The sequence below is a fragment of the Lepisosteus oculatus genome, chromosome 3 (assembly GCF_040954835.1).
Source record: "Lepisosteus oculatus isolate fLepOcu1 chromosome 3, fLepOcu1.hap2, whole genome shotgun sequence".
Classification (NCBI taxonomy): Eukaryota; Metazoa; Chordata; class Actinopteri; order Semionotiformes; family Lepisosteidae; genus Lepisosteus; species Lepisosteus oculatus.
In genome coordinates this window covers 8,467,229-8,491,360 of record NC_090698.1, presented here as the reverse complement: position 1 = coordinate 8,491,360, position 24,132 = coordinate 8,467,229, and the positions used below count along the sequence as shown (strand labels likewise).

At 48.5% G+C, this 24,132-nt stretch overlaps 3 protein-coding genes and 1 pseudogene across 3 annotated transcripts; 1 reads left to right on the top strand and 3 right to left on the bottom strand.

Annotated features, from left to right (window-relative positions):
- Positions 1-2,330: 2,330 nt before the first annotated feature.
- Positions 2,331-4,397, bottom strand: LOC138237782 (zona pellucida sperm-binding protein 3-like). The gene is made up of 8 exons (XM_069187626.1): positions 4,004-4,397; positions 3,815-3,933; positions 3,636-3,739; positions 3,360-3,537; positions 3,161-3,278; positions 2,760-3,045; positions 2,533-2,658; positions 2,331-2,446 (listed from the first exon to the last, which is right to left on the bottom strand). The coding sequence occupies exons 1-8, from the start codon at positions 4,364-4,366 to the stop codon at positions 2,331-2,333; spliced, it is 1,410 nt and encodes a 469-aa protein (XP_069043727.1). The 5' UTR covers positions 4,367-4,397.
- A 2,160-nt stretch (positions 4,398-6,557) lies between these two features.
- On the bottom strand, positions 6,558-8,509 carry LOC138237834 (zona pellucida sperm-binding protein 4-like). Its single transcript, XM_069187679.1, has 9 exons — positions 8,290-8,509; positions 8,027-8,214; positions 7,848-7,945; positions 7,646-7,773; positions 7,379-7,568; positions 7,147-7,294; positions 6,995-7,070; positions 6,789-6,911; positions 6,558-6,709 (listed from the first exon to the last, which is right to left on the bottom strand). Exons 1-9 carry the CDS (start codon positions 8,501-8,503, stop codon positions 6,573-6,575), a joined length of 1,302 nt encoding a protein of 433 aa, XP_069043780.1. The 5' UTR covers positions 8,504-8,509; the 3' UTR covers positions 6,558-6,572.
- A 1,749-nt stretch (positions 8,510-10,258) lies between these two features.
- LOC138237781 (zona pellucida sperm-binding protein 3-like) lies at positions 10,259-12,108 on the bottom strand (annotated as a pseudogene).
- A 1,823-nt stretch (positions 12,109-13,931) lies between these two features.
- mpdu1b (mannose-P-dolichol utilization defect 1b) lies at positions 13,932-21,942 on the top strand. Its single transcript, XM_006627574.3, has 7 exons — positions 13,932-14,058; positions 15,527-15,592; positions 18,945-19,077; positions 19,177-19,262; positions 19,823-19,941; positions 20,144-20,254; positions 21,400-21,942. The coding sequence occupies exons 1-7, from the start codon at positions 13,956-13,958 to the stop codon at positions 21,532-21,534; spliced, it is 753 nt and encodes a 250-aa protein (XP_006627637.1). The 5' UTR covers positions 13,932-13,955; the 3' UTR covers positions 21,535-21,942.
- Positions 21,943-24,132: the final 2,190 nt, after the last annotated feature.

The following is a 24,132-nucleotide window of genomic DNA, read 5'->3' as shown; positions in this document are numbered from 1 at the left end:
CTGGAACGAGCTATCATGCGCGTTAGACCAAGGTCTCCGACTCAAAACTAAAAATGTGTGGCGTCTATTGCTTCTTTTAGTGATGACCTCGTCTCACATGATCGTTTCGATCCCTGAATGACTTGTTGTGTTTAGCCAGACGTAGCTCACACGATGCGATGATTGCCGCTTCCCTCTTGTATTAGGCCACGTGAAATCCGACTGCCGCTAGCTCAGATTTTTGTTTTTCCGCTTTTCTTTTTACTTTTAGCTAACTCGCTATTAGCGGGAGAGTGTGCAGTTTTGAAATGTTGTTCTGTATTTCCCTTTTTCACGTAGACTCTAGCATTGCAGATTTGAATGCGAAGGTATAAAAAGTAATCATGCTCCCTTTCCTTGTGGTTTTCGGTCTCTTTGCTTCATAATTTTCGCTCAAACACTACAACTACGAAATAGGCAATCAGATTGGTCAAACAGTTGGCGAATTTGTCGCGGCCAGTCCGTTTCGCTCCACTATGCACAGTAGCGAATGTGGGGCTCGTGCGGCAATAGCCAAGAGAATGCTCCTGGGTAGCGCACACGGTGCCTTTTTTTCTGTCGGTCAACACTCAGGGAAGAGACTTTTACAACCCATTCGACAAGAGTTAAACACACACAAGGGCAGTAAGATGTATGACATTCCATGCACAGATCCGAATGGATTTTTAGGCTATCGAAAGAAAGAAAAAGTAGCCCATTTCTTTTATGCCAAACATTCTTGCGATCGATCGGCTGGTCGATTACCCCCGATTTAAAGTGTCAATTTGTCTCGAACTTTCTTTCTATAATTAATTTATAATCTTCAGTTATACATTTTCTAGCCTGTGCAGGGGTCACATTTCGGCGTTTAGTTGAACGTTCATTTGAATATTAATTGAAAGACGCTTGATACAAACACTGCGTCCTTGCGTAAAGAATTAATCGTTTCGCTACTTTATCGACAACGCGTAGAAAACTCGGGGAGATGCAGGAGTACTTGAACAAATTCGTCCGTCGTTTTGGCGCGAATGTTTTCTTGAAAGACCGGTAGAAGCAGACACTCGGCGACCGTAACAGGGGGCAGGCGACTCCCCCGGACAGCAGAGAAGGTTAAAACCGACAGTTCACCGTTTTGTGCTAAAACGCCGGAAGAAAACAGGGTCCATAAAACCACTTTAATACCGGGTCTCTCCCCCTTGTGACCGATATAAAGCTGGATAATAAGATACGGGAGACACCATACGGCTACCGTTTGTGAATAATATTGCCAGCAGCCATATCACCCTGCAACTCACAACTGGCAACCCACTGAAGCTAAGCAGGTGTGAGCCTGGTCCGTACCTGGATGGGAGACCTCCTGGGAAAAACTAAGGTTGCTGCTGGAAGAGGTGTTAGTGGGGCCAGCAGGGGGCGCTCACCCTGCGGTCTGTGTGGGTCCTAATGCCCCAGTACAGTGACGGGGACACTATACTGTAAACAGGCGCCGTCCTTCGGATGAGACGTAAAACCGAGGTCCTGACTCTCTGTGGTCATTAAAAATCCCAGGGCGCTTCTCGAAAAGAGTAGGGGTGTAACCCCGGTGTCCTGGCCAAATTTCCCCCCTGGCCTTTACCCCATCATGGCCTCCTAATAATCCCCTTCTATGAATTGGCTACATTACTCTGCTCTCCTCCCCACTGATAGCTGATGTGTGGTGAGCGTTCTGGCGCACTATGGCTGCCGTCGCATCATCCAGGTGGATGCTGCACATTGGTGGTGGTGGAGGGGAGTCCCCATTACCTGTAAAGCGCTTTGAGTGGAGTGTCCAGAAAAGCGCTATATAAGTGTAAGCAATTATTATTATAATATTCACTGCTCCTGGGAAGGGCAGGAACAATCGCTACCAGCACTGACGAGAATCTCGGTCCCTAGCGTCCCCATGTAGTTTCACAGAAACTCCTACATTTTAATCCCATATTCCATGGAACAAAGGGACAGTAAAGTCCTAAAATGCTCTCTGCAAGGATACTGTGGAGATGGCACAAGTGCTCCTGCACTAGTAGGACTCTCCTCCAGGCAAGCTTGAAAGGGCAGCTGTTCCCCCTGATTTGATGTCCCTGCTCTTCTGCCATTGAGCAGATACTAAGGAACAAGCCTGAGACTCCCACAGGAACAGCTGGTGTTCTTCCAAACCGCAGGTAGAGTCTGCTGGAGGAGCTGTAAGAAGAGTGGCCATAGCCTCAGACAGCACAGCATTCATACCCAACCCATACAGATCCCCCCCTCCAGCACAGCAAGAAGCAGCTCATGGCAAGAGACCCTTTGCAACCAGTTTATTGCTCATTCACATCAAGTCAGTTCATGGGTTTGTGTTGCTTCCTCCTGCGCAGGACTGTCCCCAGCAGAGCAGCACAGACCAGCCCCACCGCAGTCACCACACCAGCCAGGATCACAGCCTCCACAGGCAGGCCTGGAAAGAAAGCACAGAGGAGCCTCAGCAAGTGGGCACTGCCACGGAGAGGGGCCAGCCGACATGACAGCACCTCCTGCCAGTACCTGTGGACTTGCCCTCCTCTGCTCTTAGCTGGGAGCTCTGGCCTTCTGCCTCCACTGGCCTCTCAGCAACCTGCTCTTGCAGCACAAACACGGGACCAACAGTGGCATCAGCTTCCCACTCAGGAGCTGCAACAAGAGCAGGACAAGCCTGGCTGTAGACCACACTGCTTGACCCCCACTTTCCCGAGGAGATCCATGCCATGAGCGGCAGAGCAAGGGTGCCTTACCCCCTGTAGAAGCCAGGTCCCTCCTGCTCCTGCCACCCCAATACCTGGATCGTACACTTGGCACACAGCTCGAGTCACAGCAGCTGCAGACCTGGTCACTCCCATCCACTGATCTCCACCTACAGCAGGGACACAGGGTCAGAGCAGCTCCCTCACCTGAGCACCAGCAGGACACAGCAGCCCCCTGCCTCCTCACTGACCTGCTGCCCTCAGTGTAGCAGTCCTTGTTCAGGGAGTCCACACTCTGGGAAGCAGGAGTCACCTTCAGGTGGCAGGTGATGTAGATCTGCCAAGAGCACGAGTGGATCAAGCTACACCCAGGCCTCCATCTGGGGCTTGTAATGGAAATGCTGTTCCACAACCTTCACAAACCCATAAAAGCAGAAGGATCAAGTACTCACTGAGCTCCTGGCATCCTGATAGAACCTGAAGGCATCCAGCTTCATCTGCAGCTTGGTGTCCTGGGTTCTTGGCATGAACTGCGAGCTGGAGCCTGTGGATTTGGCGTCAGTCAGGCACCTGAAAGGAGAGAAGGCAGTGTAGAACTGGAGAGACGGCAGGCAGTATTCACTAGCTCAAGCCACCCGAGGTCACACCCACCCTTTGTTCTCAATGAAGGAGTAGCTGGGGGTGGAGGTCTGGTCAGGGACCAAGGTGGCCACGCAGCTGTCCACAAAGAGCCGAAGGGGCTGGTGGTTGGCCTGGGTGACGGAGGCTTCGATGTTCAGGACGTCCCCCAGGTAGAACACATTGGAGGACCTCTGGGAGCGCCAGTCATCTGGATGGGAAAGGAACCCCAATCTCAAGCACAGATCCCGTCGATCCAACTGCACTGGCTGTACAGTCACACCGTGCTTCATCTCAGGGGAGACCTACCACTCATGAGGCTCAGGGAGAAGTCCAGCAGATCCTCAGCAGACTTGGTGGAGGTGTAGGGGACCCAGGTGGGCTTCAGGGCATTGCTGCTCACATTGTGGAGCCTAGCACACAGGAGGCAGGTGTCAGCAGGGAGTCAAGCTCCAGGCAGGCAGCCCTGCTGCTCCTCCAGGACTCACCTCATGTACTGACACTCGATACCCACAACGGCGCCATTCGTTCTCACTATGGGGGTGTTGGCCAGCGGCTTCGGGGTGTAGTTGAGAGAGAAGCTGTACACCAGTTGCTCGTCCACAGTCTAGACAGATCACAGATCCAGTCACCCAACTGCCGAGAACCCGAAGCTGCCCAACGGCAGAACCACTTACACTCAGCACACTGCGACACGCCTGCAGCTCAGCCTCGAAGATCAGGAGCTGCGCCGCGGTGTCCTGCCGGGTGACCGCACAGTCTCCCAGGCTGAGATCCGAAGCGTTGATCAGCTGCCCGGTGCCGAACAGGTCTGTCTTGACCTGCACCACGATCGTACTCTCCCCGCACTGCGCCGACACAGCCCGGATAACCTGCTGCTTCTGCTGCCGTGGCAGCAGAGGCGAGTCCAGAAAGGCGACCCCCTTGCGCCTGATGCCGGATTGGACGTTAGCGCGGGCGCGCCATTGCGCAGCATCACACAGAACTGCGAGGAACAGCAAGGTCAACAGCCGAAAGGCGAGACCACTAGAAAACCACATCTTGAAATGAAAACAACTCGCAAAACCACGATACCTGCCGTTTGCGAGCTCCTTCTTTTTAAAGCCACCGAGACTTTCGCACGTGATGAAGTTCAGGTTCGCAGAGTGAAGATTTTCACGAGGACCCGAACTCGGTCAGCTCACACGCAGGAGGACAGGATATGGAATCCACCCCGTGGAAAAGCCATTATAGTTCAAGTGAAGGAGGATCATGGAGACTCATTTCTCCTGAATAGACGGGTCATTGTTTACAGTGAATACTTACGGTTAAACACCGGGGTAAAGTTAGCTTGAAGTTCGAAAACGATTTTGGCACGCCTGTAGCGTTTTCACGACACAAGCTATTGGCTTGTGAACAGCATTCCCCTATCCCAGTGCATAGTGCCACATTAAATAGAAGCACGAGAAAAAGAGATTCAGAACGCAAAGCTGTGTCGGTCTTCTGTGTAAACAATCGGTTTGAAAATCATGGGAGCTGTTTTTAATAAGCTGCTGAGTAAAGAATATTTGAATCTTTCTGCTGTCAGTATTGTGAATATAGTTGACCCTTACCTGAATGAAAACAGGACATAAAGAAAGGGTTTCAGGAATCAAGCAAAACTTTATTCCCGTGCTTACAGTCTGGGTAATTGGAGACTGCGCTGTTCTGCTTCCTATGGTGATATACGGTTTTTTAGCACGAAGCCGTGTTGAGCAGTATTTCTCGCGTTGTGGACGTGTGTACACAGCGGTCCCCCCGGGTTCCAGTTAGTGCGTAATTACGCATCGATGAAAAACCGGAGGTTTAAAAAAAGATAATTAGCTCACTGATAGTTTGATGTAGAGGCTGTGGACATTTCCACAAGTCGTGGTCTTTAAAATGCATTTGGTTTGAAGGCGTTCTGTGCTTCCATTGCGAAGATATGGACAAAAGAATATTCGTGCGTGGTCCAAAAAAGTGCTAAAAACGACAATGTGAAGGCTATTAAAACATTCACAATGTACTTGATACACAAAGCAAGTGTTTTCGTAACCCTAGGAGGTTTCGTGAAAGCGCTACAGGCGTGCCAAAATCGTTTTCGAACTTCCGGCTAACTTTCCCCCGGTCAGTTACACTAGGACACTGGCTGTATTTTGCGGTACGTGCGTCTAATATTTCCTGTTAGAGCTTTTGCCTGCTGGCCACCACATGTTAAGAATGATCTGATCAGAGGTGAACTAGTGACAAAAGATAAGACCTGGTCCGAAAACGTCTCACTTTACATACAGTACATCATAAGATCTCATTATTGATTATGTGGGAAAGGTTTGCACAAATGATTTCAATGAATTTGCCGAAAATGAGATATTTCGTGGCTTTAATGTGTCCCTCTAGTGAAAAGACAAACTCGTAGTGATACTGTATTTCCTTCTCCAGATCTGTAGGCAGTGACGACATGTTTTGTCCCCCAGCTGAAATGTTGGTTGTGGGGACTTCAGGAGTCAGTCTTCTACAGTGGAAAACACGAATAGCTTTACTTTAAGTCTTCACGATAGCACACACACACATTGTCATTTGAAATCGATTTAGAGAGCTGGACTGATCTGAAGAGTGTCTATTGGGTTGGACTCCTGCCTAGTGTACATGCAGGGGGAGTTTGCATGTGCAGTTATGCTAGGAACTGGCTCATCTCCACCACTTTTATTGGACGTGGGCTGTAGAGAACTGGGTGAAAGTCACAATCATCTTGTTCATGCACAGCACTAGTCCCCAAGTTAAATCATGGTTTAATTTCTCCTTTGACAGGTAGCTGAAGGAAAAACTAATTGTAATCAAACTAGAAATGTTTGGCTGCCTGGGTCCTGGTGTTGTTCTAAAGAACTAGAACAGGAGGGCATTGGCTGAACTCACTCAGAAGGGAGAGGGAGCAAGTTTGTCAACTTGCGCCCGAGGGCTGGAGAGATGAAAGAGGAATTGGTTATGAGCCCTATAGGTATTTCCCCCCTCCCCCAAAGTGCAGTCAATTAGAATCCAGGCCAGTCAAAGGAATATCATTAAGACCACAGACTCCAAGAAAAAGCAGTGGCCAAGAACTAGTGCAAGTACTTGTCTATGAAAGATGGAAAAACACGGCCATTGAAGAGGCTTACAGGGACATCTTCACATAGACACTGAACTACAGCACTTAATGCTGACAGAAGAGGGAAGCATACAAAAAAGTACACAAGGGAGTTCAGAACAAGGCCTTTATTCATACTCCAGATTAGGCTTGGTATTCTGGATGTGAGGTCTAGATCTCCACACAGCCACCAACACCAGAGAACAGACCACAAGCACAGTGGAGGCAGCTACTACCAGCAGCCCATAGCTCAGGAACCGGGGTGCTGTGGAGAGAAGAGCTTTAGTGAGGGGTCAGACACAGGGAACAGGATCAGACACTCAGCCTCCATCCCCCTCCCTCACCTTCAGGATGGGAATCCAGCTGACCCAGAGCTGGAAGCTCAGATCCAACCAGGATCACTTCCCCACTGGACACCAGCACAGTTTCTCTGGAGGAGTCCTCTGCCACTCGAGCAACAGCTCTTCCTGCAAGAGGACAGGACAACAGCATCAGGAAAGGATACACACAGCTGACTGGCGCACAACCGCCCTGTCCCCAGAGAACTCACTCCTCCTGCCACAGGTGGGCACACAGCGGTCAGTAGCGGTCGGCTGGCACACTGCTGCACTACAGTGGATGAACACCTGGAGAGAGTACAGCAAGGGTCACTGCACAGCCCAGGACCAGCCACCACCTCCTTCCCCACAAGCTGCTCCCTACCTTCTCCTTCAGAGGAACCTGAGAGGCAGGATCCACAAAAGTGAACATCTGAATCATGAAGCGCTGGTAGTGCGTTGGGTACGGCAGCCCTGAGGAGCCACCCACAGGGATCAAGGTGGTCTGGTAGTTGTCACCTCCGTAGGGACACCTGCAAGGACAGCAACAGGGAGGGTGAGCCCTGCCACAAGGGGACACTGAGACAAGCCAGTCTGAGCCACAGGGGTCAGGTTACCCAGCAACCAGAAGGCTCCAGCTGGGCTGGCTGAGAGGACTGGGAGTGGAAGTGGCCCAGCAGTCCCCCAGGGTCAGGACAATGTTGGGGTCAGTCCTGTTCAAGATGTGGACCTCCACATACACAGGATCCCGCAGCACCTTGGTCACAGGGTAGTCCAGGTCACTGTAGTAGGAGTCATACAGCTCTCCTGAGGAGAAGAGCAGCAGCGGGGTTCAGCAGAAGCCCCACACACTCGGCTCACACAGCCCAAGGCCCGACAGCTACCTCTGGCAATCCTGAGCTCCACACGGAGAGGTCCTGGAGACACTGCCGGAAGGGGTGGGGAGACCGTGTAGACCACAGCCCGCACTGGAACAAGGTCATCGTCTGCATACCTGCACTGGAAGAACAGCCTGGAGAGAGAAGCAGGCTGTCATGGGATCCAGCAAGACCAGAGCACTCTGGGAAGCAGCAGCTGCTCACTCACTTGTAGAAACTGTCCCTTGTGATGGAGCCAGCAGGTCCCCCAATCACAGCAAATGTTGAGGACATCATGTTCTCATACACCACAGCACCACCTTCAGTCTGGAGGAAGGACACATGAACAAGGTCAGGAATCACCACAGGAACAACATCCTCAGCTGAAGGAAGGATCAAGCCCCTCACCTTCATGCTGGTGCCACAGGCACTGACTGGGAACTGGAACATGGCAAAGCCAGCAGTGGTGCTAACAGGGCCACAGGGGGGACTCCTGTCCCCCTGCAGGCTGACTGAACCCAGGCTCAGCTGAGGGCTGGTGGCATTCCTGGACACGACCACCACAAACTGGCCATCCCTGGTGCACTGGACAGTCACTGGAGGAAAGCAAGAGCTGGTAAACCAAGCCTGTTAAGCTCATCATAGAAGACGCTCAAGATCCCAAAACCCACCTTCATTCCCATAGTAACAGCTATTCCGGCTGGTCGGATCAAAGCAGCAATTCTTAGCTTCACAGTCACTTTTACCGATAGTCAAGTTACCACATGCTATCTTATCACCGTCATTAACCAGGCACTTCTGAACCTGAGCTACAGACCAATCCAACACCAGCAAAAACAACACACTGTACAACCCCATCCTCCCTCTGATCATGAACTTCTCCATTGTGAAACTCGCCGAGGAATGGCAAAAAAGCTGCGCTCAGCTCCTGAAATACTCGCTGCGCCCTGATCGGCTGAGGGCGGCGATTGGAGGGCTGTAGGGCCGGAGCGCGCGCACGAGGATTTCGGACACTCAGAGGGTCGTCAGACTCAGCTGATTAATCACGGAGCGTCCTGTTCGACTGGAACGAGCTATCACGCGGGTTAGACTAATCTATCTGACTCAAAACTAATTTATGGCGTCTGTTAGTTAGGGTAACCATATTTTGTTTTTCAAGAAAGAGGACGGGGGGACGATCATCGACACTCGACACATGCCTCCAAAGTAATGAATCTTTCTTACGTTTTCTAATCAAAAAAGCAATTTAAACTCTCTAGTTTTTATTAATCTTCTTAGTAAATTTTTAAACACTTGCAGGGATGCTCTTTCTCTTCCATTTTGGCAAACAAGGAAAAAAAATACAGCCCTATTTTTAAAAGGTTTCTTTTTTCATTTTAACACAAAAGTCTTAACGTCTGAGAAAAAGATAGGACTTCTCCTAAATGATCATTTGGCTCTACCTTTATTTCTATAATTCATTGATAATCGTCAATTAATAATTTTCTAGGCCAGGCGTTTAATTTATTAACGTTCATTTGAATTGAAAAGACGCAGAGTACATTATACTGCCTTTTTGCGCTGTATTACTAAACATCGTTTTTACAGAATGAATCGTTTTGCTCATTACTCTCCCTAACGAGCAGAAGAGTGAGATGTAAGAATATTTCAAAATTAATTCGTCCACTGGTTTGGCGCGAATGTTTTCTTGAAAGAGCGCTAAAAAAACACGCGGCGGCTGTGACAGGGGCCAGGCGACTCTCCCGGCCAGCGGAGAAGGTTAAAGCCGCGAGTTCAGCGTTTTGTGCTGAGACCCCGGGGGAAGACTGGGTCGACAAAACCGCTATAATACCGGGTCTCTCCCCCTGTGAAAGAAACATTCATTTCCTTGTGACCGGTTTAAAGCTGGATAATACGATACCCGTTTGTGAGTAAAATGCTACTGCTCCTGGGAAGGGCAGGAACAATCGCTACCAGCACAGACGAGAATCTCGGTCCCTAGCGTCCCCATGTAGTTTCACAGAAATTCCTACATTTTAATCCCATATTCTACGGCCCAAAGGGACAGTGATTCGTCCAATATACATATATACACACACACAGTACACAAGGGTCTTTACTAGTTTCTACACCTGTCTCTGATGTACAACAGTCCTCTAAAGGTATCTGTATGATAGACCTCCAACCATTTATGTATAGTGATCAAATACATTAGAATCTCATTCTAGACAAATTAAGGACCACATTTAATAGGTGTATGTTCAACATCCCCCCCCCCCCCCCCCCCCAATAGAAAAAGAGCCCTAAAATCCTCTCTCCAAGGATACGTTGCAGGAGCACTTGTGCCACCTCCTCTAGCAGAACTCTCCTCCAGGCAAGCTTGAAAGGGCAGCTATTGTTCCCCCCTGATTTGATGTCCCTGCTCTTCTGCCATTGAGCAGATACTAAGGAACAAGTCTGAGACTCCCACAGGAACCTGAACAGCTGGTGTTCTTCCAAACCGCAGGTAGAGTCTGCTGGAGGAGCTGTAAGAAGAGTGACCATAGCCTTAGACACCACAGCATTCATACCCAACCCATACAGATCCCCCCTCCAGCACAGCAAGAAGCAGCTCATGACAAGAGACCCTTTGCAACCAGTTTATTGCTCATTCACATCAAGTCAGTTCATGGGTTTGTGTTGCTTCCTCCTGCGCAGGACTGTCCCCAGCAGAGCAGCAGAGACCAGCCCCACCGCAGTCACCACACCAGCCAGGATCACAGCCTCCACAGGTAGGCCTGGAAAGAAAACACAGAGGAGCCTCACCAAGTGGGCACTGCCACAGAGAGGGGCCAGCCGACATGACAGCACCTCCTGCCAGTACCTATGGACTTGCCCTCCTCTTCTCTTAGCTGGGAGCTCTGGCCTTCTGCCTCCACTGGCCTCTCAGCAACCTGCTCTTGCAGCACAAACACGGGACCAACAGTGGCATCAGCTTCCCACTCAGGAGCTGCAACAAGAGCAGGACAAGCCTGGCTGTAGACCCCCCACTTTCCTGAGGAGATCCATGCCATGAGCGGCAGAGCAAGGGTGCCTTACCCCCTGTAGAAGCCAGGTCCCTCCTGCTCCTGCCACCCCAATACCTGGATCGTATACTTGGTACACAGCTGGAGTCACAGCAGCTGCAGACCTGGTCACTCCCATCCACTGATCTCCACCTACACCAGGGACACAGGGTCAGAGCCGCTCCCTCAGCTGAGCACCAGCTGGACACAGCAGCCCCCTGCCTCCTCACTGACCTGCTGCCCTCAGTGTAGCAGTCCTTGTTCAGGGAGTCCACACTCTGGGAAGCAGGAGTCACCTTCAGGTGGCAGGTGATGTAGATCTGCCAAGAGCACGAGTGGATCAAGCTACACCAAGGCCTCCATCTTGGGCTTGTAATGGAAATGCTGTTCCACAACCTTCACAAACCCATGAAAGCAGAAGGTACCAGGATCAAGTACTCACTGAGCTCCTGGCATCCTGATAGAACCTGAAGGCATCCAGCTTCATCTGCAGCTTGGTGTCCTGGGTTCTTGGCATGAACTGCGAGCTGGAGCCTGTGGATTTGGCATCAGTCAGGCACCTGAAAGGAGAGAAGGCAGTGTAGAACTGGAGAGACGGCAGGCAGTGTTCACTAGCTCAAGCCACCCGAGGTCACACCCACCCTTTGTTCTCAATGAAGGAGTAGCTGGGGGTGGAGGTCTGGTCAGGGACCAAGGTGGCCACGCAGCTGTCCACAAAGAGCCGAAGGGGCTGGTGGTTGGCCTGGGTGACGGAGGATACGATGTTCAGGACGTCCCCCAGGTAGAACACATTGGAGGACCTCTGGGAGCTCCAGTCATCTGGATGGGAAAGGAACCCCAATCTCAAGCACAGATCCCATCGATCCAGCTGCACTGGCTGTACAGTCACACCGTGCTTCATCTCAGGGGAGACCTACCACTCATGAGGCTCAGGGAGAAGTCCAGCAGATCCTCAGCAGACTTGGTGGAGGTGTAGGGGACCCAGGTGGGCTTCAGGGCATTGCTGCTCACATTGTACTTCCTAGAAATACAAATCACTTGTACACCATGCTGAATCTTTAACCCCTGTAGAAGAACTAGTAATCAAGTCCTCACCTCATGTAATGGCACTCAATACCAACAACAGCACCATTAGTTCTCACTATAGGCAAGTTAGCAATCAGGGTCGGCTTGTAGATGAGAGAGAAACTGTAAACGAGTTGGTCTCCAGTCATCTAGAAAAACCATAGGTTTGTTCATGATAAACAGTGACAAGAATACAGTAACCCCCCCGCTCATTCACCGTCAGGGCACTGCCACATGAATGCAGCTCAGCCTCGAAGATCAGGAGACCGCACAGTCTCCCAGGCTGAGATCCGTGGGGCTGATCACCTGCCCGGTGCCGAACAGGTCTGTCTTGACCTGCACCACGATTGTACTCTCCCCGCACTGCGACGAGACAGACCGAGACACCTCCTGTCGGTACATTGGCGAATCGAGATATGCCACTCTCCTGCGCTCAGCTGTGGGCTTCCCTATACCCCATCTATGCCATCCGGCCCCGTCACTTAAAGCAGTGCACGACCAAAGCACCGCGAAAACAATTAAATATCCACACACCCCCATAGCAGTTATAACAAACCACTAAGAAGGAAAAAAAAAATCCACACAGAATCGTCAGCTCGAACCTCGTCAATTTATACTCCTACAGAAGTGCGCGCGTCTGTTACATCCATCCAGCCTTGCGCGAGTAAAACGGCAGACTTTCACATGCTGCTAAACTCTATAATTAACATATCACATCAATTCCTCAACCAATCATTCATATATTTTCGCTCGGCGGCCACAGTTACGGTTTTTGTTAGCAAGCAACAGATCAACTTGTACAAAGAGTTAATTCAACGAAACGATCGAGTGCAAAGCTGAAAGAAGCGATGTTGCAGCCGTCCTGAAGCTGGTCCCAATCACTGTTGTTTGTAAACCAACGCTCCTGTAAATGTTTTATTATGGACTGTATTGGTTAATTAAAATGTCGTGTCTAAACACGGAAACAGAGAAGTGTTTTGCCCCATCTACCGTGTTCATTTAAACAATTAGTTCAAGTAGGTAACTGCGTCAGCATGCGTAGACTGCATAGGAACAAGGGAAAGTTTATTCAATTAAAACAATTATATGTATTCAAGCATAACTGAAAGTGAATTCAGCTAGTGTCCACATCTAATCGTGAATTGAAGACCACCGCAGATCTGCAGTGGGTTTGTCACCAATGTATCCCAGAGACTCACACTCTCCGTCGTGTGTGTGTGTGGTGGGGGCTCTCCACATCGGTATGTTCACTCTAATTGAGCTTTCTCGGAGACCCTGGACCACTTGTAAGTTATCGATCAAATAACATCTTCAGAAATTAGAAACTGAATTAGATCCTCGCAAATTGAGCCAAGGAGTATGTATGTAGATAGAAAAGTAGTTCAAGTAGGCAGCTGCGTCAGCATGCGTAGGCTGCAAAGGAGCAGGTAAAGAGTTATTCCCCGCTGAAAAGATAAGAAAGGAAACACAACGTTTCAGCTGTGGAGCCTTCTTCTTCTTGGCACCCAAAGAAGGTTCCACAGCCGAAACGTTGTGTTTCCTTTCTTCTCTTTTCAGCAGGAGATAACGCTTTACTTATCCTTTCTAGATAGAAACGTTTTATACCCCTGGCCATGTAGTCTGGAATCCGGGAGGTTTTGTCTCCTTACGGAAGTCAGTTCTAAGGTTTAGGAACCTACTGAGAAAACCTACTGGAATAAGACCCAGGGAAATCCTGATATGTTAATAAAGTGACTTTTGACTTTGTGCCATCCAATCAATTACATACTGATTATAATAGTGATAGTTTCATCACTGTTAATAATAGTACAAAATAATAAAACAATGACCGTGGCATCCAACCGAGAACAAGAACACGTAAATAGACGATTTATGTGATTTTACTCTAGATGGTCCTAGTCCACAAGGTTATGTAAGTAACTCTTAATCACGAGTAAAGACCGGGGAACAGGAGTAACATCGACCAACTAAGACAGCAATTCATTAATTACAATTAGAAGCCATACAGGAATTAAAAACACACGAGAAGTCTTCCCTCTGGCAGTTACATACTATATAGGAGGGATGTCTGCGCTTACGCAGTTCAGCTTTTGAATCGTGGAGGAAAGCGCGAAGCTGGTCTTATAAAGAATTTTCAGCAAAGAGCGGAATTCCGTATCCGGAACCATTGAACGGTATACGTGGTGTTCTCATTGCTGGGGGTTCTCATTTCCTAACGGACACAATTGAGACACGTCATCAGTCCCAAGATGGCAGCGTCCGTGGTTGAGTCGTTTAGAGAGCTGCTGGTTAAGTTTCTCATGCCAGAGAAATGTTTCGACGAGTTTTTCGTAAACTTCAATCTTCTACACGGTGAGAGACACCAAGCCGTTCCCGAAACAGTCCTATACAACATATTAATTAATCGATGTACACGTTTTCGTTGCGATTTTGAATCCGTTTTGTAATGCAATGGGGAAAAGCATTGACCGGTGATTATTAACTTTCCGTTTTTATTCTTCTGCTCCTTATGAATCGTGACAGCTCAGATGGTTGACTTTGTGTGTGGTTAGTCGAGGTCATATTCCGCACCTGGAATTATAAGACTCCCTGAATCAAAAAACATTAGCAGGCTTTGTGCACCGGTACTTAAGATTTTCAGATATTTTCTACGGTGTTGTTGAGTAAAGCGACACGCCACCTTAAATCCTATATAAGTACAGACAGTGATGATGTAGAGTTTGAAATACCCAGTGAACAGTTAGGTTCCCAGATATGGCAGTCTAATATCATATTGTATTTAAAGCTGTATGTAAGACTCAGAAGTGGTTCATGAAGCTGGTACTGTTGACAGTAGAGGTGTTTGAAATAGTAAGTCTAAACTATCCGAAAGTGACGTCTGTCTCCTCTGAATAAATTCTCTACATGATAGACAGTAGGGTGACCATATTTTGGTTTTCCCAAAAGAGGATGGGGACGGTCATCGACACTCGACACATGCCTCCAAAGTAATGAATCTTTGTGATTTTTTCTAATTAAAAAATCGATTTAAACTCTCTAGTTTTTATTCAACTTCTTAGTAAAGTTTTAAACAGTTGCAGGGTTGCTATTTCTCTTCCATAATGGCAAACATGGAAAAAAACAAAAAAAAGCCCTATTTTAAACGTAGGTTTTTTTTTTCATTTTAACACAACAAAAGTCTTAACATCTGAGGAAAAAATGAAGACATCATAACTTAGGAGAAGTCCTCATTAGTTGCAAACATGATCAATTTTAATGAAACATTTTGAAATATAATGAAACGAGTTCAACATTGTTATTTCTCATGGCCATAAGCACAGCCACACACACACAAACCCCAAGCTACTGTCTACTTGTCTACTGTTTGCTACTGCATTTAAGTTCAAAACATCTACCGGTAATGCATGGACCAAACGAAAATATATAGGCCTGTCTGTTTACACAGTCTGAGTAACGAGCAAAACAAAATCCCGGACAATTTTTGGAATTTTATCAATCCTGGTCGGACTGATATTTTGGGTTTCAAAAAGAGGACGTCTGGTCACCCTTATAGACAGCGATCCATTTTCTGACAAACCTGCTGCAAGGACAGATGTTCACCTTTTTCCACAAACAGTGACATGGACAGCAGCACAAAACGTTCACAATGGGGCGTGCTCTGGCTTGGAAACCCTCCTTCTGCATCATTTCTGATTATTCTAAAGCATTTCTAGTTGATGTGATTAATTTTCAAGACCAGCGGGTTCTGCCCTGCTTTTTCTGACCAGCTCAATGCCAGCTACCGTTCCAGTGGTGAATATTAATCTCCCTCTTTCTGCAGTGCCCTGTCTGAAGGTGGCACTCAGCAAAGGGCTGGGAATAGGAATCATCCTCGGATCGGTGATGGGTGAGTTTTACGTTCTGTTTTGTTTTTTTTACTCTCCTCCCGCGTGGGGGTCTATTTTTGGAGTCTCCTGACGTCCTGAGTCTCGGAAGAGAGGTGTAAGAGGAAGAAAAGGCGAAAACGCGAGACATTTCGAATTTGTCTTCTTGGCTGTGGTGCAGGGTTGGGATTGGCTTCCGTGTTTTTTTTTTAGTTTTCCGTTATTGCTTAGTTCAGATAGAGCAGAAAGATAGATTGAGGAAGACTTTGCTTTAGCTTTGCCGCCCCTTTCTCAGGAGACGGGTTAAGAGGGTATCCAGTTGTAAAATAGTGTCATTAGTGTTGTTTTTGGTTGTTTGTGTATTTCCAGTCGTTAAACCCTGGCTCATGTGTTAGTCCCCATTCGCCCCGAGACTGAGCCATAGTGGGGGCGGGGAAGAACCGATGTCTAGGGCCGGTTTACAGAAAGCTCTCTCGTTGTGTGACTGTTTTCATGTTTATTTATACCTTCATGCAATTGTTTTTGTGTTGGACGCTTAATGGCTGTCATTACTTACGACAAACACTTTTAAACCTGAGGACAGACTCCTTAGGGTCATCAAACACCTTTTTTCACGTACCGGATCCCTTCTGCCAGACGGGACAAAGATGCGGCCAACAACAACAACAACAACAACAACAACCACAACAACCACAACAACCACAACAGGTGGGCAGACGTTAGGGGGAGACGCCTGGCCAGACCACCGCCCCTGCCGTCTGTTTTGTAAGCTAATGTTCAGTCACTGGACAATAAGATAGACAAGCTGGACTGTCGGATCAACGCGGAAAGGGACCTGAGGGAATGCTGCGTGTCCACCTTCACTGAAACCTGGCTGAATTCACGCGTCCCGGACAGCGCCATCCAGCCAAAGGGGTTCACCGTTTACCGCATGGACAGAAACCACCAAGCGACCGGCAAGCACAAAGGAGGAGGCGCTGGCTTCCTGGTCAGCAGCAAATGGTGCACCGACGTGGAGGTCACCTCTAAATCCTGCTCCCCGAATCTAGAGCACCTGACCATCAAATGTCGACCCTTTTATTTGCCGAGGGAGTTTTCCGCCACCATTATTACGGCCAATTACATTCAACCTCAAGCCTGCGAGGAGGCAGCACACGGAGAACTCCAGGACATTATCAGCAAACACAAAAACTCCCACCCGGAAGCCGTCTCAATTGTAGTGGGGGACTTCAACCACTGCAATCTGAGGAAAATACTGCAGAAATACATTCAGCACGTCACTGTACCGACACGAGGAGGCAGTATTTTGGACCACTGCTACACAAAAATAAAAGGGGCGTACAAAGCGCTTCCCGATCTGAGATGCGTTAAGTTGGACCACATCACTCTCCTGCTGCTTCCGGGCTGCAAACAGAGGCTGAAGGCCTCCCCCATTGCGAACAGGTCAGTGCGCTGTTGGTCTGAGGAGGCAGAAAGCAGGTTAATAGACTGCTTTGATTGTACAGACTGGGACGCATTCAGAGTTCCCACACAGATTTAAATGAGTCCACCGACATGGTCACCAGCTACATGAAATATTGCAGCGACAGTGGTGTACCAGAAAAGAACATGTGGACCGTGGTTCAACAACGACATTCGCAATAAAGTAAAAGATAGATCCTCCAAGTTCAAATCTGGGCACACAGAGCTGTACAGGGAATCATGGGATGCATTAGAAAAAAGCAATAAAACGCGCTAAAAGGAGCTACAGACTGTGACTTGAAACGCAGTGCGCTGACACCCGGAGGCTGTGGCAGGGATTACAGTCAATCACAGGCTACAAGGGCTGCAGCCAGGAGATCGACACGAACAGCACATCCCTGCCTGACGAGCTGAACCATTTCCATGCCCGCTTTGGTGCTCTGAACACAGACACTGCTGAGAAGACCCCAGGTGTACAGGGCGAGTCTGTTCTGAAACTTTCAGAGCAGGACGTGCAGAAGAGTCTGAGCAGGGTGAAAATCCGTAAGGCTGCAGGGTCTGATGGGATTCCACCCCACGTCCTCAGGATATGTGCAGTCCAGTTGACCAGAGTGTTTAAGGACATCTTTAACTCCTCCCTGTCACAGTCCATTGTCCCCACCTGCTTAAAAAAAACACCACTGTTCCACTCCCTAAAAAGTTAAACCTGACGTGCCTGAACGATTACCACACAGTAGCATTAACATCTGTGGTGATGAAATGCCTGGAGAAGCTGGTGTTGTCGCACATGAACTCCTCCATCACAGAGGCCCTGGACCCTTTGCAGTTCGCCTACCAGAACGATCAGTGGATGATTTTGTCTCCTTAGCTCTACATACTGTACAGCCTTGGAACACCTGGACACTAAGAACTCATATGTGAGAATGCTGTTTGTGGACTACAGTTCAGAATTCAATTCCATCATACCCAGCCAACTGACAAAGCTCAGGGGATTAGGACTGTGCAACTCTGTCTGCAACTGGCTGCAGGACTTCCTAATCGAGAGACCACAGGTAATGAAACATCAACACCACTCACCCTGAGCACTGGAACCCCACAAGGCTGCTGTCTGTCCAAGGTTGTTCCCTGTTCACTCACGACTACACAGCAAGACACAGCAACAACCACATCATTAAATTTGCAGATGACACCACATAAAACTGATCAGCATCAGTGGATGACGAGTCCACTTACAGGGATGAAGTCGTACTGCTGCTGAGGTGGTGTCATAGCAATAACCTGGACTTGAGTTTGAGTAAAACAAAAGAGCTAATAGTGGACTTTCGGAGACACAGGCCGCACACTCACAGCCCACTCAGTATTGACGGAACGGAAGTGGAAGTAGGTTTTTGGGCATTCACATTTCTAATGACCTCACCTGGACTGTGAACACTGACTCTATCATGAAGAAGGCTCAGCAGTGCCTCTATTTCTTGAGGTGCCTCAAGCGATGGGGGATGCCACTACCTGTGTTGGTGACCTTCTACCGCTGCACCATCACAGAGGACAGTCACTCGGACCACACCCACACCATCAACCTCATTGTAGTTTTATTTATTGCCGTCATTGTTTGCATGTTTGCATCGTTTACATTTGAACTTTTTACTTGTACATTGTCTACTGTTTGTTTGTATATTGTCTTGATGCACTGTCTGCACTTTGTGTTTTTATACTTGTTTTAGCAATTGAGAGACTTTCTGTGAGTACGAATTCCATTGAACCAGTACATGTACCGGTTACATATGGCAATAAAGTTCAAGTTCAAGGGGGAAGGATATTAAAAAAAATAGACCCACTCAGTCTATAAATGTCACCCCCTGTCTTTCAGTCTCTCACGGACCTCCTTTTTCCCCCATCTTCTCCCCCTTCCTGCAGTAAAACTGCCCCAGATCATCAAGCTGTACAGAGCGAAGAGTGGCGAGGGACTGAGCTTCAATTCCATCCTGCTGGAGATGCTGGCCATCACCGGGACTATGGCCTATAGTATAGCCAACAATTTCCCCTTCAGGTAATGCACACGGTGTGCAACTTCTCACTCAATGTTTAATGGAGTGTTCAATGAAGGTGTAACACTGCCCTGTTGCTATGCTCCTGCATGTGCCCGCAGTGCCTGGGGGGAAGCCCTTTTCCTGATTGTTCAGACGGTGACAATCGGATTCCTTATCCAGCACTATGGAGGAAACACCCTGAGAGGTACAACCCTGTTAGAAAATCCGATGAGCTTTTTCATAGCGTCTGATTGAGTCCGTCAGTCATCCGCTCTGTACTGGGGTCAGATCGCGCAAAATGCATGAATTCCGTCAGGCAGTCGATTTCTCCAGATCAGATCACAACAGGGAGTTTACAACACTAAGCCTTTCCAGGCTGAGCCAGTAACCTTCAGGGCGGAAGCTGTAGGGATAGTGTCCTTCGCTTTGGGGTGTCACTTGCTTTTTTGGGGTGATGAAACAGGGGGTCTTTCTGCTCACCCCTCGACCAGTAAAGGAATGATCAGTGTCAAGCTATTTCAAAAAGATTTTAAAAATGATGCTTAATGTTCTGGCACACATGGACATCAAAGCTTTCCATTACAAAACCCAGGACTGTAGGAGATAAATAAAAAAAAGACTAAGAGGAAACAGTCTAAACTTTGTTTGCATGTGTGCATCTGATTTAAAGACGAAAGGAATATTTAAATCAAACAATAAACGTTTTTCAGACATGCTGACCCTATCTATCTCCATTGACTTGTGCTCCCCTGTTCACCCTCTCAGGTGTGGGCTTCCTCGCCGTCTACATCGCCCTGGTGTCGCTTCTGCTGTCCCCTCTGGTGCCCATGGCAGTTATCACCGCCATGCAAGCCACCAACATGCCAGCTGTCGTCGTTAGTCGGGTATGGAAGTAATGTCATGGGACTTGCGCCAGTTCTCAGCTCTACCCACTAGCCCACACTGCCCACCTCCCTCCCTCTGGGTGCCTGTCCCTGGCTCAGACTGCCTTCCCCCCTCACACCCCTCCCAGTGTTAACTAATAACCTGTCCCGTCTGTGAATGAAGGGCACTGAAGCCACGTGCCAACTTTGTCTCCTGTAACAGCTCATACAGGCGGCTACCAACTACCGCAATGGACACACTGGCCAGCTGTCGGCGCTTACAGTCTTCCTGCTGTTCGCCGGCTCCCTGGCGCGGATCTTCACCTCTGTCCAGGTGGGTATGGGCACAACACCAGTGGGGGGGGGTTTCCACAAAAAAAAAACATCTGGCTTTTGCATTGGAAGCAACAATTAAAAAAACCAAAACTGAACACCTTCATGTCGCTTTGGTAGAGGCGGTGAAATATTCAGGCCAATGGCACCCGTAATTAAAAATTTGAGTTTTTATCTCCGAAGCTGTCAGGTCTCTAAAGTCCATGGTCAGTCAAAACAGAACTCATTCAATGATCAAGTGTCCTTCAGCAGGGTTTGAGCCAAGTGAAGGTGTGAACAGCTTTGTTTCCATTGAAGGGCGTCAGTGCCTTAGCCACAGTGATCCCTGATTCTCTTATGTTCCTTGTCTACACTCGTGATAGCTTATCTTTGGGCATTTTAAGGTGTCTGCCTCTGCTCTACTATGGCTTGGATACCCTCTGGGCTCCTTGGGCTTGTATGTTGAATTGACCGCATCTCTTCTCTCACACAGTAAGAGCCCCAGCTTGTGGAGTCCTCAGTTTCTCCGTCTCTAGAGCCTAGATGCAGACTAAATCATTCATTCTTTCAGCTGGGTTTATAAGCCTCCTGGTTGTCCTCTGAGGAGTTGCTAAGTCCATGAGCAACCTATCCTGACATCTCCTTTCCCTCACGTGGAATTTCTCCCAGTCCCAGTGCAGGACACTCAATCAGACCATCTGTGCTGAACGCTTCTGCCTGTCTAGAGTAGCAGGTGGCCAACTTGGCTCAGTTCCCCGCCATTCGACTGGGGCTGGGAGCCAAGATGCTCACAGAGCCTCCTGCGCTACATCACAGTGCAGGCGGGTGGCAGACCTCCCTGAAAAGTTCGAAATTAGAGATAAACGTACTTGTCTCCCCCCGGACAAAAGCCTAACAAAGCAGAGAGGTTACTGCAGGTTTGTAAGAGTGAACTCTTGAGTGTGGTTGTGAGAAAACTCTTCACTCAGGCTAGGTGTGGTTCAGCAGAGTCCTTGTTTACATTCGCATGGAGAGGTTACCATCGTACGGATATGAGAGCAGCCTCTGAATGATGAGGTTTATTTTCTTAGCTTTGGCGTCCTGCAGCGATAGGTAAGACAGGCCCACATGCGCACAGGACCCTCCTTTCGGTAACGCTTCCTCCCCGCCTCTCACCCTCGTTCCCAGGAGACGGGAGACTCCCTGATGGCGCTGACCTACTGCGTGTCCTCGGCCTGCAACGGCCTCATCGCTGGCCAGCTGCTGTACTACTGGAACGCCAGGCCTGCGCCGAAGAGGAAGGCCAAGAAGAAAGCAGCATGAGAGAGGGGCGGCTGCCCAGCCCCCCCACTCTGTCCAGGACCAAAGTCCACCTCCGGGCGGAAAGGACTCACATTCCCGTTCGGCGCCAGCGGACAGCCCTGTCTGCCCGCCCAGCCTCGGGTTGTTCCCACAGGGCCCACGCGCTTCTTTTTTTTCTTTCCTTCCCGTTATTTGTCCATTGCTCACAGTTTGTGTGAAAGAGGGGTGTCACACACACACACACACACACACACACACTTTTCTGGGCTTTCCAGCTCCTGATTATTCCTAATCCTTTCATTCCAGTTTCAGACCACGTCTGATTGTAGGAATGGTACATTTTTCCCCACCTTTGTTTCCTTTTTTTCCCCCCCGTGAATCCTGTAACTTGAATCAGTTTCATTTTGAAGAATAAAATGAGTTCAGATATGATTGTTCACGTCAGGGGTGGGTGGGGTCATACGAAGGTCTGGGTAAGGAGGAGGGTTACAGATGTGAGTTTTATAGCTCCCCTTGATTTCAAAATCTTTGCTCCGGTCCGTCTATCAAGGGTCCCCCCCAAAAAATAAATCACAGACACAGTACATAGGTACAGCTTAATAAACACCATTGTGTTTATTAATTCAACCAGATTGATCTGATTGAATCAGACAATGACCTGTTGATGGAGAGTGCTAGCGCTCAGATGTGTGGCTAAATAAAGAGAACTCCACCTTGGTCACTCAATACAAGACATCGGAGACACTGGCACCAGAGCTGCGTACGAAGCGGTCGAAGATCTGCACACACAGACACACAGGCAGTGGGCGCGTCCGAAACTAGGATGCTGAAGAAAAAAGTTGGAATTGGGGGCAAAGGTTCCCCAAAGGCATGCCATTGGCATTCCTTATATTCCCTGTGGATGTCCCAAGCCGCCCACATCCCCAAGAGGGATGGCTGGCAGCAGCTGTGCTCTGCTTCTGTCCCACCTGAACACCATGCTCTCACTCCAGGCTACCACCCTGATTCATCCCTGAAGGCCCAGCAGGTCTTCCCAAGGTGCAAAGCCAAGGAAGAAAGAGATGCCCCCCACTGCCCATACCCAGCATGCCCTGAAGCAGTGCAATGAAGAGGAGCACAGCTTTCCTGAGGTTTGCCTTTTTTTTTGGGGGGGGGGGGGGGTTGGGGTCTGCTCTCCCAGGGGCATGGTCAGAGCTCAGGCTCAGCCATTTATACGGCCCCCTTGGAGCAGCTGGGGTTAAGGGCCTTGTCCCATGGAGAACAAGCTGGGATATGTGAAAAAGACAAATTCCTAATGCAAGAAATTGTATAGGGCCAATAAAGTGATCTTCTCTTATCTCTTTCTTAAAGTATCACTAAATCATTAAATTGACCAAATCAAATGATTGATCACAGTTGCATTGCACAAAATGCAACCAGTGGTTGACTATATTTAAATTGTGGGGTGGACTGGGAGCAGGGCTGGAGATTCCTGTTCTCACTGTCCGGAAATCTAGAACAATCCTGGGCTATTGGGGCTCCCCACAACACTAACAGCTTTGCCCCTGGAAAGGGCTATCTAATTGGTCCCTATCACTACCTTAAGAGTCCAGGTACAACAAAATCTGACCAACTGTTTCTTTTTAAAACCAGAAAATGTTCAGGGTTCTCAGGGGTTTCGATATGTCTTGACGCCTGAAGAGCAGGGTGGTTACAGTGGCTCAAGCCCCTGCCCCTTTGCCCTCATTGGCCCAAGTGGCCTTTTTTTGCTTGTAGAAAAACGTCCAACCAATTACATTTTTTTATTCGCCACTTGACAATTCTGCTTCTGTATTTAGTACGGGTCTCCGGTTTGGGAAAAAAAAATGTTGGACCTAATTGATCTCATCCCAGCACAAGTGCCCGCCTCCTGTTCATTGTAAAAAACGGGGGAGGGCAGCGATAAGCAACGTAGGAAAAGGTAATAGGTTTATTCCATGCTGAAAAGAGAAGAAAGAACGTTTCGACCGTGGAGTATTGTTCAGGCTTCTTCACGACCGAAACGTTGTGTTTTCTTTCTTCTCTTTTCAGCATGGAATAAACCTATTGTTCCTTTGCAGCCTACGCATGCTGACGCAGCTACCCACCTACTCAAGCAACGTAGGCTACTACACCTGTGGGAGTCGTGTTAAACATTTTTGAACGGTGAGAATATACACAGATTTTTCCAGAAGGACTGTAAAAACGTAACACACTAAGGGTGTCGTATTGAGCACTTTGTGTTTAAGAAATACTACATTCATTCACCTAGTCTACGTTTGCAAATTGACGAACTCGCCACGTTTATTGTCTGCATGGCTACTTCGCTAGCTCGATTTGAGATTTCCTTAAGAGAATTTAGTTAACTGAGTAGACAAGCCAGTCTTTTTGCATTTGATATAAATAGCTAACATGTATATTCTTTGTTGTATATGTATATATAGTTCAGTCACAGAAACAGGAGAGCATGCCTTCAGAAAAAAAAGGATAAGACGAAAAAGAGAACATTTAGGGAGGCAGCTGAAGGGAGCACATCGCTTCATAACTGGGTCACAACTAGCGGCAGACGGACAGGTAAATAATGGTCATCAAAAAAGTCATCATTTTATGTGCGCCTCAATA